Source organism: Hypomesus nipponensis, chromosome 6 (assembly GCF_054491055.1).
Source record: "Hypomesus nipponensis isolate SF chromosome 6, ASM5449105v1, whole genome shotgun sequence".
NCBI lineage: Eukaryota > Metazoa > Chordata > Actinopteri > Osmeriformes > Osmeridae > Hypomesus > Hypomesus nipponensis.
Genome location: NC_140366.1, coordinates 19,562,750 through 19,577,919, shown reverse-complemented (window position 1 = coordinate 19,577,919; position 15,170 = coordinate 19,562,750). Strand labels below are relative to the sequence as shown.

The 15,170-nt window shown below is 47.4% G+C and overlaps 2 protein-coding genes and 1 non-coding gene across 4 annotated transcripts; all 3 read right to left on the bottom strand.

Moving 5' to 3' along the window:
* Positions 1-323: 323 nt before the first annotated feature.
* Positions 324-11,236, bottom strand: tmem63a (transmembrane protein 63A). The gene is made up of 24 exons (XM_084700356.1): positions 11,113-11,236; positions 9,283-9,464; positions 8,623-8,702; positions 8,441-8,510; positions 8,295-8,332; positions 8,028-8,170; positions 7,664-7,715; positions 7,337-7,445; positions 7,156-7,226; positions 6,871-6,951; positions 6,610-6,733; positions 6,219-6,352; positions 5,952-6,078; positions 5,787-5,836; positions 4,946-5,099; positions 4,677-4,783; positions 4,503-4,589; positions 3,993-4,058; positions 3,478-3,640; positions 3,217-3,322; positions 2,913-3,080; positions 2,568-2,683; positions 2,428-2,472; positions 324-2,247 (listed from the first exon to the last, which is right to left on the bottom strand). The coding sequence occupies exons 2-24, from the start codon at positions 9,442-9,444 to the stop codon at positions 2,113-2,115; spliced, it is 2,388 nt and encodes a 795-aa protein (XP_084556482.1). The 5' UTR covers positions 9,445-9,464; positions 11,113-11,236; the 3' UTR covers positions 324-2,112.
* Positions 11,237-12,061: 825 nt separating this feature from the next.
* On the bottom strand, positions 12,062-12,143 carry trnas-gcu (transfer RNA serine (anticodon GCU)). The gene has a single exon. It is a non-coding gene; the product is annotated as a tRNA-Ser (tRNA).
* A 477-nt stretch (positions 12,144-12,620) lies between these two features.
* On the bottom strand, positions 12,621-15,154 carry LOC146287537 (protein FAM177A). 2 transcript variants are annotated; one of them, XM_084700591.1, is made up of 6 exons: positions 14,962-15,154; positions 14,737-14,842; positions 14,178-14,333; positions 13,589-13,631; positions 13,386-13,480; positions 12,621-12,874 (listed from the first exon to the last, which is right to left on the bottom strand). In XM_084700591.1, exons 2-6 carry the CDS (start codon positions 14,755-14,757, stop codon positions 12,680-12,682), a joined length of 510 nt encoding a protein of 169 aa, XP_084556717.1. In that variant the 5' UTR covers positions 14,758-14,842; positions 14,962-15,154; the 3' UTR covers positions 12,621-12,679. The 2 variants fall into 2 exon arrangements, with proteins under 2 accessions (XP_084556717.1, XP_084556718.1); XM_084700592.1 differs by lacking the exon at positions 14,962-15,154 and having other exon boundaries at positions 14,737-14,920.
* Positions 15,155-15,170: the final 16 nt, after the last annotated feature.

Here is a 15,170-nt window from a genome sequence, read left to right as displayed (position 1 = left end):
GCAGTCTATGGATGGTAGCCCAGACCAGCGATCAGCCTTCATCTGGCACCTGATCTAACTCACCAGACATCGGCCGAGTCTAAATACTCAGAGCCAGTCTCATCTTCCTTTCTCTCCTCAGACATAAACAGTAATCCAATTAGGAGGGAGGAGGAGATGAGAGGTGAGAAAGAGAGACAGTTATCTTATTTCATCAGCCTCTTCCTCACTCACCTCAAAGAATCCCAGTTCAGGGTATATTCCGATTGTGGTGATGATGGTTTTGGTGCTGTGAAGTTTCAACTTCAAGGTAAAATTAAAAAAAGGAATGAGGGGGCTGATGATGCTTGTTGAGGACTAATTCCAAATCTTTATTAGCAACATGAGCAGAGGACAACAGCACTACCGCTTCATCTGCCAGCTTGTACACTGCCAGGTTCTGTCAGCCTGAACAACTATTCCGGCAAATTTAAACTGATTTACCATTAGTTTAAAATTAAACTTCATAAAAGAAAAAACATGAAAAGTATAAAAAGTTTAGTTCCACTTCCCATAGTTACATATATAAACATTCAACTTTATCTATTGGACAGATAAATCAACATTTAAACAAACGTTGTAAAAAGAACTGTCCACACAATAATTTAATTTAGCACAACCACTTTGGAAAGCACTTAAAAAAACGTTTTGACCCATCACTTGTGAAAAACAGTTAAACAAATGTATCCTCGCATTCACATGTAAATACATGAACTTGCCTTGCAATAACTCTGACTCAAGACGTTTCAATACTTTTGGTGTTTTGCAAATATTACCTTTGAAAGTCTTGGTGGCATAGAGCAGCGGTTCTATAAAACATACAAACATCCATGGTACAATCCTGCCATCTGTTGGTGAGGCATCTCCCTCTGAGCATGACTAGACTGTGTACAGTACAAACATGAATGTGCAGTTCTTCATGAAGGTTTGTGGTGCTGCAGTAACCATGACCACCAGTGGTGCTGCAGTAACCATGACCACCAGTGGTGCTGCAGTAACCATGACCACCCGAGGTGCTGAAGTAACCATGACCACCAGTGTGTCCCGGGCTCTGGGTCTCCAGGGGTCAGAAGGTCGTCCAGGTTTGGACAGTTATCTCTGAAGGTCTTTAGGCATACCAGTAGTTTAAGAGGGCACTTGAGGCAAAGAAAGAGTCGGCAGTGAAACTTGGTAAAAGCATATGAGATAATAGATATGTCAATACTGCATGATTGATCTATGGCTAAGGCACCTAGATTTCTGTTCGCTTTATTCTGCTAAGGTTTCTGGAAGAGGGCTGGAGGAAGGCTAGCTAAGGTGTGGGGGACTGGAGGGTGGCTAGCTAGGGTGTGGGGGGCTGGAGGGTGGCTAGCTAGGGTGAGGGGGGCTGCAGGGTGGCTAGCTAGGGTGAGGGGGGCTGGAGGGTGGCTAGCTAGGGTGAGGGGGGCTGGAGGGTGGCTAGCTAGGGTGAGGGTGGCTGGAGGGTGGCTAGCTAGGGTGTGGGGGGCTGGAGGGTGGCTAGCTAGGGTGAGGGGGGCTGGAGGGTGGCTAGCTAGGGTGTGGGGGGCTGGAGGGTGGCTAGCTAGGGTGAGGGGGGCTGGAGGGTGGCTAGCTAGGGTGAGGGGGGCTGGAGGGTGGCTAGCTAGGGTGTGGGGGGCTGGAGGGTGGCTAGCTAGGGTGTGGAGGGCTGGAGGGTGGCTAGCTAGGGTGTGGGGGGCTGGAGGGTGGCTAGCTAGGGTGTGGGGGGCTGGAGAGTGGCTAGCTAGGGTGTGGGGGGCTGGAGGGTGGCTAGCTAGGGTGAGGGGGGCTGGAGGGTGGCTAGCTAGGGTGAGGGGGGCTGGAGGGTGGCTAGCTAGGGTGTGGGGGGCTGGAGGGTGGCTAGCTAGGGTGAGGGGGGCTGGAGGGTGGCTAGCTAGGGTGTGGGGGGCTGGAGGGTGGCTAGCTAGGGTGTGGGGGGCTGGAGGGTGGCTAACTAGGGTGTGGGGGGCTGGAGGGTGGCTAGCTAGGGTGAGGTGTGGATTGCTGATTGGTTCCCAGTGTCTCCTACAGTTGGACATGTTGGGGTGTGTTCCAGATTGGCTGCGGGGGCCTAGCTGGTTCAGAAGAACCAATCCTCTATGACTCCAGGGGATTATCGTCCAATGGGCTGGTGTGGGCGGGGCTTCCTTCGGTCGAGCCATACGATGGGTAGGATCTCCCCCCCTCTGGTGATGCGGCGGGCGTGGTGTAAAGAACTCTGGGAAGGTAGGGCTGCAGACAGGAGGACTGACAAACTCAGTGTGTGCAGGAACAAAGGCTGTTGTATATCTTGATTACCACACACACACACAAGCACATACTCACTCACTCCCTCGCTCACTCACTCACTCTGTCACACACACACACACACACACACACACACAGGTCAAGGTGTGGGTGTTCAGTACTGACCATGCTGTTCTCCTGCAGTCCTTCAGCATCCTCCTCCTCCTTTACCTGCACACACACACACACACACACAGGCAGAGGGGGGCATTAAGAAGGGTGTTGGGGGAGGTAGAACACACACACACAGGCACACACACACTCACCACATAGTTGTGTGGGCTGAGGTATTTGAAGTGTCCAAAGCAGGTGTAGCTGATGCAGATGAAGATGGTGATGCACATGACCACCAGAGTGAATAGAGAGGTGTCAGCCATGAAACCTGAAACACACACACACACACACACACACACACATAAAACTGTTTAACTAAATCTGCTTACGTACAGCTACGTACATGTAATTGTAAATACATGCACATATGTATGGATACAGGGTTAGGGTTATCTGTATGAATGTGAATGTGTGCGTTTATACACAGTGCGTGTGTATTTACAGTATCTGTGTGTGTATATGTACGTGTATCTGTGTGTGTGTGTGTGTGTGTGTACCTGTCCGGAGGACAGAGAAGAAGTACAGCCAGATGAGGCAGATGATGGGTGCGGCCAGAGCTTGATTGACAGCTCCCAGGTGCACCTGCCGGTCCAGGCGAGCAGGTAGGAAGGCGTAGTACAGGTTGTGTTTATCCACCAGGTGTTTCAGCAGCAGGTACAACAGACCTGGGGGGAGGGGGTTGATGAGTAGGAACCAAACAGCTGGAAGAAGAGTGGAAGGCTGTGTGTGGTGTGTGTGTGTGTATATGTGTGTGTGTCTGGGTGTGTGTATATGTGTGTGTATATGTGTGTGTGTGCTCACCAAAAGGTACGATGACAGGACAGATGATGCTGTAGGCCATGATGACAGTGAACACACACAGAGTCCAGCCGTACATGGATCCGTACTCACACTCATACGCCTGGTTCTGGAGAGACCACACACACACACACACACACACACACACACACACACACACACTGGGTCAAAGGTCACTTCTGCAGCCCTGACACGTTGGGACGTAACCATGGCAACAGAGAACTCGCCCGAGCGACGTGCGTAACCTTGGTAACCAAGACTCACCTGGGTGACGTACTTCCTCTCGGCGGCGGAGCGGGCCAACATCATGCGGATGGTGTAGAGCAGTAACCCTGGCAACCGGAGCAGCTCCATGCCAGAGCCCACCAGGCCGGCTGCGATGACATAGTTGACGAAGAACGCCCCCTGGTCAGGCAGGAACACACACCTGGAGAGAGAGAGAGAGAAGAGAGAGAGATAGAGAGAGAGAAGAGAAAGAGAGAAGCGCTGAAGCATACAGCACAGTCAGGAAGGAGGGTTTATACAGGAATACTGCAGGTGGAACAGAGAACAGGAATACTGCAGGTGGAACAGAGAACAGGAATACTGCAGGTGGAACAGAGAACAGGAATACTGCAGGTGGAACAGAGAACAGGAATACTGCAGGTGGAACAGAGAACAGGAACACTGCAGGTGGAACAGAGAACAGGAATACTGCAGGTGGAACAGAGAACAGGAACACTGCAGGTGGAACAGAGAACAGGAATACTGCAGGTGGAACAGAGAACAGGAATACTTACTCAAACCTCAGCTTGCCGTCTAACAGGAACTCCTTATCAAACAGCCAGCGGAAGAACACAGCCAGACTGAGCAGGGAGAGAAAACCTGACATTATATTCTGAACCATAACCTTCCATGACACAACAACATGCCACACCATGTGTCACCTTCAGAGATCGGGTTATTAACGGTTATTTCCCCTGCTGAGGTCAACAAGGTTATCTATGAGGAACAGCAGACTGACAGAAAGACAAGCTGTTACACTGATACACAGACACGCTGGTGATGAGGGCTGTTGTTATTGACGAGTGTTGTGGATGTTGTTGTTATTGACGAGTGTTGTGGATGTTGTTGTTATTGACGAGTGTTGTGGATGTTGTTGTTATTGACGAGTGTTGTGGATGTTGTTGTTATTGACGAGTGTTGTGGATGTTGTTGTTATTGACGAGTGTTGTGGATGTTGTTGTTATTGACGAGTGTTGTGGATGTTGTTGTTATTGACGAGTGTTGTGGATGTTGTTGTTATTGACCTGGTGAGTCCGAGGGAAGGCAGGATCAGAACCATGAACAGCAGGAAGATATACAGCTTGTGCATCATGCTCAGCTGCTCACTGGACCTACACACACACACAGGACAGGAACTGTTAGGTGTGTGTGTGTGAGAAAGTGTGTGTGTGTGTGTGTGTATATGTGTGTGTGTGTACCTGCTCCAGTGGGCCTCTCCCAGGGTAGAGTAGTACACGATAGTGGGCAGCAGAGAAGAAAAGGACCACAGCAGCAGAGTGGGGAAGAACTGACTGACCACAGCACTCTGCACACACACACACACACACTCTTAAGGCTATGTCCACTAGGAGGCAGGTCAGTGACAAAACATCTACCTGACCGACCAATGAACAACAATAACATGGACACACGTACCTAGTAGTGTGTGTGTGTGTGCGTAAGTGTATGTGTGTGCTCTGGTTCTCACGTTGAGGTAGTAGATGGGCTTGGTGACATTGAACTTGTCCATGGTGCTGATAATGATGGAGGGGGTGGTGAGGAAGGTGAGGAGAAGGAACAGGAAGACATTGAGCAGGAGCACCCGCAGCCACCAGCATACCCCCTGGACAGACAAGTTCTCCCTGGAGGGGGAGGAGGGGAGGGGTGGAGGGGGAGGAGGAGGGGGTGGAGGGGAGGAGGCGGGGAGGAGGGGGTGGAGGGGAGGAGGGAGGGGATGAGGGGGTGGAGAGAGGGGAGGAAGGGGTGGAGAGAGGGGAGGAGGGGGTGGAGGTGAGGAGGGAGGGGATGAGGGGGTGGAGGGGAGGAGGGAGGGGATGAGGGGGTGGAGAAAAGGGAGGAGGGGGTGGAGGAGGAGGTGGAGGGGGAGGAGGGAGGGGATGAGGGGGTGGAGAGAGGGGAGGAGGGGGTGGAGGAGGAGGTGGAGGGGGTGGAGGGAGGGGAGGAGGGAGGGGAGGAGGGAGGGGAGGAGGGGGTGGAGGGGAGGAGGGAGGGGAGGAGGGGGTGGAGGGGAGGAGGGAGGGGAAGAGGGGGAGGAGGGGGTGGAGGAGGAGGTGGAGGGGGTGGAGGGAGGGGAGGAGGGAGGGGAGGAGGGAGGGGAGGAGGGGGTGGAGGGGAGGAGGGAGGGGAGGAGGGAGGGGAGGAGGGAGGGGAGAAAGAGAACAAACAGGAAGAAAGGAGGAGGACAAGAAGAATAGTTAAACGTGTCGTTCTCAGTTACACCTCAGTTGTCCTTGTGCTCCCCTTCCTGTAAACATGAGGGAGATGAGACGCAGGGAGACTGACTGGAGCATCTGACAGTACTCTCTCACCAGTAGACGTTCCTGGGGTTGGGGGCATACTGCACTCTCCACTGCTTCACCTGCACACACACACACACACACACACACATTACTGTAACACTCTACTAGCATACACACACACACATTTCTGTAGTACTTTACAGCATGTACCTAGACCGACACACACACACACACCTTGAGGGCCGGGCTGACGGACGACGGCTGGGGCTCCCACCCACACACACACCTGGCTGAGCCGTCACTGGCCCCGCCCCCACAGGCCCCGCCCCCACAGGCCAGCGCGTTGAAGTCCCTCAGGATGCTGCAAGATGAGTGACAGCTGTGAATCACTGTCAATCTAAATCACACTTCAACAGAGGCAGGTCAGGTAAGCACACTATCTGGCAGCATTAAGGTTACATTAACTACCAGGTGTGTAATGCAGGGTTAGAGCAGACTCACTATGTGGCCATGGCTTCAGACTGCAGGGTGACGAAGGCCATCCCTAGGGGGCGTTGTGGGACCAGCTCTCTCTGGGTCTGCACCTGCTCCTGGAGACTCTCCTGCTGCTGGCTGTAGAAGTCTATAGCATCCACCTGCTCCCTCCCACACACACACACACACACACACAAACACACACGCAAGCACACACATGGCCATGCATGCACAGACACACATATACACAAATTATACTGCTGTACAATAACACTGGATTTACAAAAACGTAACTAATTTCTAGAAAACTAAACCAGAGAGCGGAATGTTTCACACATCTACACGACATCTACATTTTCTCAGTCCTGAGGTCCAGCCCCCCCCCGTCTCCCGTCTCCAGTGGTTCAGTCCGCCTCACCTCCTCACAGTGGCGGGTGGTGCAGCAGCAGAGCAAACCACACAGACGGGGGTTGATCACCTTCCTCCTCCCCTGGCGCTCCAGCTCACGTTCGTAGTAACGCAGGTTCTTCTCTGCTCGTTTCCTAGGAGATGAAACATCATTGCAGCATTCCCACAGCCTTCCTTGTAAGTCTCGTTCACAACAGAGATTTCTTTGTGAATCATAAGTCTGGTTAAATACAGTCCTCTCCTGGTCCTGTATAAACCCCACCAGCCCCACCTCTCCTTGTCAAGGTGCATGAGTTTGGCCACGTCGTAGCTCAGGTGCACATCAGCCACGCGGCATGTGGGGTAGGCCTCACTGGAGAGCAGGAGAGAGAGGAAGGATCAGGAGAGGGCTGGTTACAGAGCACTCAGGTAACACATCCTAACCAGACCGAGACATGATTAAGGTCTGATCACACAGTTGTGAGAGCAGTGGTCTGTGTGTGGTCCCTGAGAAGCAGGCTGAGAAGCAGGCTGAGAAGCAGGCTGAGAAGCAGGCTGAGGCAGGAGGTCAGCTCACCTGAAGTGGGTCTTGACGTCCTGGTCGCTGGCTTCTTTAGGAATGGGACGCACAAACAGAGTGGTTCTGGCCTAGCGGGGAGGGAGCAAGGTCAAACTCAGCTGTAGTGTGTGAGGGTGCGTGTGTGTAAACAGAGGAGGAGGATGTAGATAAACAGGAAACAGGAAGCAGGTGAAGGCACCGTCTCTCTGCGCATGCCCTTCATCTGGGAGGTGTGTCTCCTGAGCAGCGCCACCGTCAGGATGAGGTAGAGCACTGCGAACACGGTGTGCAGCCACAGCAGGTTGTTCCTTACACAGGGCGCAAAACACCACACAATAAACAACTGTATCAACATCATTGTTATCATGTTATTAACTTAATATTGTTTTCATCGTAGAAGCAGCAAACATCAATTAAATCTCTAGATCAGTGAAAAGGTTTCTAAAATGTATAAAAATAAATCTCATTGATATCAAAACGAATTATTTGTTCCAAGTCCCTGTTTGCACAAGGTTCATGTTCTTACCCTTTCTGGAGATTACCAACAGTTGTCCGCCCAAAACTGTAGGGGTCATTTCCTGAAACGAGACAAATCCGAAGTTCCAAAGTGTTGCAACAGCGTGATCAAACACTGTTATTTCTGTACTTGAGATGCTGTTGATTTCACACAGCTCTGTTGCAACTGTGAAGTCTGGAGGTTGATAGTGAGTCCGCCAGCTGCTCCAGCGGGGTGGAGCTTATGTTGGCTCTGTATTTAAGTTGTGTTTGTGAGGAACATACATCCTGTTTGTCTTGTGTGTTTGAATTAGTGGTGTGTTTGTTTGCAGGGTGTATAATGATGTGTTTGTGTGTGTGTGTGTGTGTGTGTGTGTGTGAGTGTGTGTGCGCACCCAGCAGATCTCCAGACATGTTGACAGGCAGGATAACAGACACAGAGGTGATGGTAATGAGCACCATCAGGACGATCAGGTGACGCTGGAAGGACAGGTAGTGAACGGCATCTATACCACACCTGGCCTTCACCTTGTCCTCGCTGCACACACACACACAGAATAAAGGTGTAAAACACACACAACAGTTAAATAAACACACACATACTGTCTAACACATGATTACCATATCATCATAACAGCAGACAGTAGAGAAGACACACTCACTCCATCCTGATGATGAACGGCAGCCAGGAGCAGAACCCCTAAGAAGAAAGACAGGATCATTGCAGTTATTACAGTCATGAGATGGTTATACAGCACTGCTGTTGCAGCGATGATGATGATGATGACATCACCACACCCTCCCTCACCCTCTCATGCTCAGACTCCTCCCCACTAGACAGTGTCCGTCCGTAGCGACGGTGGGACATCTCATTGAACCTGAATCACACAGGGCAGGGTCAGGGGTCAACGTTCACAAAGCGATGGGTCAAGGGTCAGAGTTCATAGAGTGCAGGGGTCAGGGGTCAAACAGAAGCAGCAGGTGACTGACCCTTCGCTGTCGGAGACGAGCGCCAGCCGGCCGTAGTCCCACAGCTTCCCCCTGATGGCGGAGAACAGGAGGAGCAGCACCTGCAGAGTGTTATTACTGTGTTATTACTGTTATTACTGTGTTTCTACTGTTATTACTGTGTTATTACTGTTATTACTGTGTTATTACTGTTATTAGTGTTAGTACTGTTATTACTGTGTCATTACTGATATTACTGTGTTATTACTGTGTTAGTACTGTTATTACTGTGTTATTACTGTGTTAGTACTGTGTTATTAATGTTATTAGTGTTAGTACTGTGTTAGTACTGTGTTATTAATGTTATTGCTGTGTTAGTACGGTGTTATTACTGTTATTAGTGTTAGTACTGTGTTAGTACTGTGTTATTACTGTGTTAGTACTGTGTCAAAACTGGTGACTTGTTCAATGGGTATGTTCAAGGAATGTCCAACGTTTCATTACCAACATATACTGTATCCCAATGCATGCATTTACATGTGTAGTCTTGAGGAAGTGAAAGAGTGTTTCTATGTGTGCAGTTTGAAATATGTAAAAACAAGAGTTTCATTTTGACTGCCACTTGACACAACCAAAGGTTAGCACCTGGGCACACGTGCGCTACGGACGGGCAGACACACACACACACACACACACACACACCAGAAAAACAGTGAAGTCGATGAGCAGCACCACAGGCACGCCCCCGAAGCTGACGCCCTTCAGAACAGTGCTCTGAGTGCTGCTGAAGCAGCTGCTGTTGTCCACACGCGCTACACTACCATTCCCGGCCAGCAGAGGGCGCTCCTGCCACGGAAACTCCATCCGGACCTGCAGGAAAGAGGCTGCGAAAAAAACACATCAGATTAAGGAACTGAAATAATGAGGTAGTTTTATAATGTTCACATAATCCACAATTAAATGTAGTACAATTAAATGGGAAGATCGTGTACAGACTAAATCAGACGCATTAAAAGTAGCACCCGAGCCTGTTTAAGGAGAGCCTGCCCACTCCCTATTAAGCCCCATTGTACCGAAATTTTGTTGCAGTTCCACCAGACTTACACTGGGAGTGATTGCGGTCGAGTGCAAAATGAATGGGAGTCTATGGAGCTAAACGGCTAAATTTGTCTCTTTCGCCTGATTGTCGTTGATAAATCTCAGATTTGATTGTAGTTTTTGCATGTTCAACATGGATTACAGGGCGAAAGTTGAATGAATTAGTATTTATGTCCTTTTTATTTCTTACAGGGTGAGTCGTTGTTGGCCATAACACGCTAGCATTCTGCTAACGAATGCTGATTGGTTAGTGAAGGACTGACTACGACCAGAGATCCCGCATGATGGCATCCGAAGCAGAACCAGAATGTCAGAGCATTAGCAACCTTAGCAACAGCATTAGCAAGCCAAAACTCTTTCTAGCATGTGTATTGACAGGGAGAGCCTAACTTGTCAGCTGTGTTGTTGATGCCTCGAGAGAAAAGTGGAAGTAACCAGAGCTTGCCGTCAAGCAATAGCTCTGGTCGTATGATGACGTCAATTACATTTTCAAAGGCTTTTTAGAACAGAAAGGCGACTTTTTAAAAATCTAACACCCAGCGGTGTGTATTTTTTTTGCCTCCCCTTTCGAATTCAGAATTTAAATTATTAGACAAAAAATTATATCCTGAGAAAAGTGGATTTTGAGGGGTATAGCTCCATAGACCTCCATTCATTCTGCACTCGACCGTTAGCGCCCTCATATGGAACTTGAGTGGAACTGCAACCAGTTCAGACCCGGAAGGTCCCCGAGAGTGGGAGTTCTCCCCATATTAGACATTCTCTGGTAGCACCCCATAAATGATCGTTTTAATAGCATGACGGTGAAGTCACAAGCTTCACGGGTCATGCGTGGCCAGCCTCCCACTTGTCAATCACTGTCAGAAGTCTTTTGATTTACATCCTGCAAGCTACACTATAAACAACGAAATTTCTCTAAATGATAAACAATGACGTGCTGTTTTTAACTGAGACTATCATCTATAAGAACCGACTGCGATAGGTACTCATCATTCCACCCAAACTCAGTAAACTGCGTGAACTACTGGTTCAACTTGAACTTCAAAGTTTAAGATTAACTCTATTATCCTACGATCTGTAGCTACACGAGCTCTAAATGGTCTGTGGCAACACACTAGCTCTAGTATGTGGTCCATCATCTGTTCACACCAGGCTTCACGTCTAAACAGCTGTTCACACGGTCAGCAGATATCTACTCCACTGTTGATGTTGTTGTATACGGCTAGCTGGATAGCGACAGACAGGATAGCTGGCTGGTTAAGGTAGCAGTATGTCTGACTAACAGTAATTGTTAGCGGTTGCACTCGGTCACATTGGCTTGCTAGCTAGCTTCTGCAACAAGCTGTTTTACTGTCTTTGTCAGTACATATCAAACGTGTAGTTAATTAGCTAGCTAGTCAACTAGATACGTTGTTGTAGGCTGTGCCAACATACCCCAGGAGTATCTTCAATTAGAAAGCTTGTAGAATCTACAATTTTGAAGAGCAGATCCGTTTGGTGTTCAGACACAACCGGACCAGCTGGTTATGATACATCCGTATGCGCAACTGCGAGTTGTGCTCTCTCTGTAAGTCTCTCTCTGTAAGTCTCTCTCTGTAAGTCTCTCTCTCTGTAAGTCTCTCTCTGTAAGTCTCTCTCTGTAAGTCTCTCTCTCTGTAAGTCTCTCTCTGTGTCTCTCTCTCTGTTTCTCTCTCTGTTTCTCTGTCTGTCTTTCTTAGTTTATTATTGTTCTTTAACACATGGAATACAGCACTTCATCACAACATATTTACATCAATAAATTGCATCTTAAAATTCATTGAGCTATAACATTTATTTTCTCCCCATTATACAGGAAATCCTTATAATGTAATAATTGTATATAATAGACAGTACATTAATTAAAACAGTTACAGTATCACCTAAATTACCAACCATAGGGTTGATATAGGTTTTATGTGCATTTAGGGTTAGCATTGTGTATTATTTATTGTTATCTGTAATTTAGGAAGTTTTAGTATTAGGGTTAGTATAGTCGATTATTTATTGCTATCTGTATATTTAGGAAGTTTCACTTATTTAAGCTCAGCATAGATGTAAATGATGTTCTGTGTATTTATATGTCATGCCAGGTGTTTGCGTTGTCTTGTCTTAAGAATTTCAGTGCCCAGTTTGTTCTGTGTACCTGACAAATAAAAGACTTGAACTTGAACTAAATTCAAAATGAAAATTGTCGACAAGGACAGGATTTGAACCGACGTGTGAAGAGCACAAGGGATTAGCAAATCTATTTTCGACCCATTATACAGGAAATCCTTATAATGTAATCATATTAAATAATGGAAAGTACATTAAATAAAACGGTTACAATTACAGTATCACCTAAGTTAAAATTAAAAACTATCGACGAGGATGGGATTCGAACCCACGTGTGCAGAGCACAATGGATTAGCAGTCCATCGCCTTAACCACTCGGCCACCTCGTCGATGACATGGTCCTACTATATTACATTAATAAACATGGTATTAACAAATTAATACATATATATTTGAGAAGAATTACGATGTATTTAATCTCGTATTGCCCGCAACCGAGGGCTGTATCTAAAAATCCATGAAAAAATCCATGAAACGTTGTATTAAACCACTACGGATGTAATATTCTGACGGCCTCTGGTAGTTTTTTTTGGCGCTGTTCCGATTTTACCATTTCCTCCAATAAAAAAAGAGAGGCAACTGTCTGTCACAGTGGTGTTGCAGCGCCCCCCCGTGGTCAGATTGTGTTATTGTTGCTTTGCTGACAAGTTTATTTTTGCCAGTATTTATTTAGATTTATTATATACATTTGCAGCTGATGTCCATATAAGTATTGTTTTAAGTGTATAAGACTGACGTTTTCTGTCCTGAGAGAGAGACAGAGAGAGAGCGGCAGAGACAAAAATAGAGACAGCACAGCACATCACCTCATTCAAGCCCAACTGTTTATCAAAATGTAATTTACACAATGTAATTTAAACAAATATCATTGTTCATGGTCCTCCTGGTACCCCGTGTTGAGAGATCCTCCGCTCGTGTCTCCAGAGTGTTCACGAGGGGCTGGAGGACCGAGGAACGCAGGGGAAGCGGTTGTTCCGTATGCGACGCTGTCCCTGGGAGAGAGGCGCACCTTCTCAGTCCTGTCGTCCGGTGAGGCCTCGTCTGGGTTCCGATCTGCAGACTGAGCAGGAGGGGGCCTTCATTACTTCATTATTACTATTCCTAATCCTATTTCATTATTCTAATCATTGTCAAATGATTTAACTATAACATCATGACATAACCATTACAATGTGTGGTAGTTGACTGTCTGTGTACACCTTACAAAAACCTTAGAGTTATGCTCATTGTTTCTATATTACACATTTACATTTCTTTCAGTTACATGTACATGTGATGATATTCAAACAGTCCATGTAGAAAGTACAGCGGAAAAGATATTCCTCTCCCGTTTTAATCAGTTACAGATCCGAATCATTCTGTTTCAAGCTGTTACAGATCCGAATCATTCTGTTTTGTACAGGCTGGTAAAAATCTACTGTAAAATGATTTTATTTGTTGTTGTCCATGGATATCTGAAATTCTCGATCCCCCTAATCCTAATCCTCCATTAAGTGTTTAATGTTGAATTGTGAGCATGGAATTGTGTGTGAGAACCAGCTGGGCTAGCATGGAGAGGTTTGGACAGGTACCTTGCTGTTACGGCAGAACTCGTCTATGGCATACTGGTACTTAGCTGCGTTCAGTCCAAATACACCTGCCAGTTTTCCTCCCAGAAAATCACATGCTAAAAGCAAATGATCAAATTAAGAGTATGGATCAACACTTGTTTCACCCACACACCGTAGAGATATTGTGTGCACAACATGTGGTTTAATCACATGATTATACTTACTCTGCAGAGACATCATGGCCACAGTCCTCCAGGAGAATTTGCTCTACAATGGACACACAGTTCAAAGAAAGAGAGTTAATGACAGACAGAGCATCATGATGACCCTATACAACCAGTCACTGTTAAACATTCCACATTTCATTCATTGTCAAATACTTACCCAGAACGACATACATACACAGTAGGATCACAAGTGCATTGTTATAACAGTATTTCAGTGGTCAGAGTCAAGGAATGGTCTGTATTTAGCCACATCGCAAAGTAACCACATCTGAGCTACCAGGCACAGTGTAAACTAATCACATCTGAGCAACCAGTCACAGTGTAAACTAACCACATCTGGGCAACCAGGCACAGTGTAGACTAACCACATCTGAGCAACCAGGCACAGTGTAAACTAACCACATCTCAGCTACCAGGTGTGGTGAACAAAAAAACCAAAAACATTGTACAGTGCAACAATAACATCTCATGACTCATATACAACACCATCTTTCATTTAGTCTCTGCCAACAATGACGTAAAGCCCAATCAAGGCCACGTTCTGACGCTCTATTGTCTCCGCAGCACAGAGACGTCTTGAACTCACTGTGTTTGCAGGTTCTGTGAAGGCTGGCTCGTCCTTCCCTCCCTCTTCCTCCTCGCTGCCTTCCTCCTCCAGGGTCTCCCCGCTAGAGAAGTGGATGACCCTCCTCTCCTTGGACAAGGAGAGACCCCCAAACTCTGTCTCCTGGACGTCAACACCCTGAGAGATATACAGTCTCAAAAGCTGTCTGATACCTGGGCGTGTCCAGTACAGTATGCTAATGTTTAGGCACTGTGTGTGTGTTTACACATGTGCCGTCATAGACTTAGCACACCTCACATGGCCTGTATTTGCTAAGGAAAGGTCCAGGGCCGGGTTTCCCAGATTCGTTAAGAAGCTCTTAACGCTAAGAGCTTCTTAGGAGCGTTCTAAGAGCGTTCTAGAGCGTTCTTAGAACACTCTTAAGAAGCTCTTAGCGATAATCTGGGAAACCCGGCCTAGATATATTATTACATTCGCTCCGTTCATTTAAGGTACAGGAAACTAAAGACCTAGATACACACAACAATTTGAGATATTTGCTTTAAACAGGTTGTACTTTTGCATATTGAATAGCACTTACTTCCTGGAGGTTGTTGTTCATCCTCAACACATACACATTTATTTTCCTGGTACTTTAGCAACCCAGCAGGTTTTTGCAGCGAACATATACCTTACAAGCACACGCACTGTGACAGACAAAAGGAAAATCTTTAAAAGGTACTGAAAGAAACAGAATTCAGGTGTCCTACAGTTACCATGTCTGTGACGTTCCTGTCTAACACGTTCCTGGAAGGTCGACGCCTACCTGAGTCAGGTGGACACCCATTCTTGTTCTCTTGTTGAGTAGAACTGATGTCAGTTTCACCCTCAAGGAAAGCTAGGCCTCCTTCTGAGAGCTTCAAACACAAGACCCAGGGGCTAGGCCGGCAGTGCTGTGCAGAATGTGGTCATGTCGTGTGAAGTGCACTGTGCTCTCTACTGGTGTTGCTCAGACCCTGTTCCTCATCACACAAA

Bases quoted from the DNA above. Each gene is read 5' to 3' on its own strand.
- tmem63a (XM_084700356.1), bottom strand. From the start codon at position 9,444: ATGGAGTTTCCGTGGCAGGAGCGCCCTCTGCTGGCCGGGAATGGTAGT. The intron at 4,590-4,676 runs GTACACACACAC...GTGTGTGTGTAG, and splicing joins GGAGAGGCCCACTGGAGCAG to GTCCAGTGAGCAGCTGAGCA. The intron at 3,081-3,216 runs GTGAGCACACAC...CCCTCCCCCCAG, and splicing joins TCCTGTCATCGTACCTTTTG to GTCTGTTGTACCTGCTGCTG.
- LOC146287537 (XM_084700591.1), bottom strand. From the start codon at position 14,757: ATGAACAACAACCTCCAGGAA. The intron at 14,334-14,736 runs GTAAGTGCTATT...TATATCTCTCAG, and splicing joins TGAACAACAACCTCCAGGAA to GGTGTTGACGTCCAGGAGAC. The intron at 13,632-14,177 runs GTGAGTTCAAGA...TGTCCATTGTAG, and splicing joins TCACAGAACCTGCAAACACA to AGCAAATTCTCCTGGAGGAC.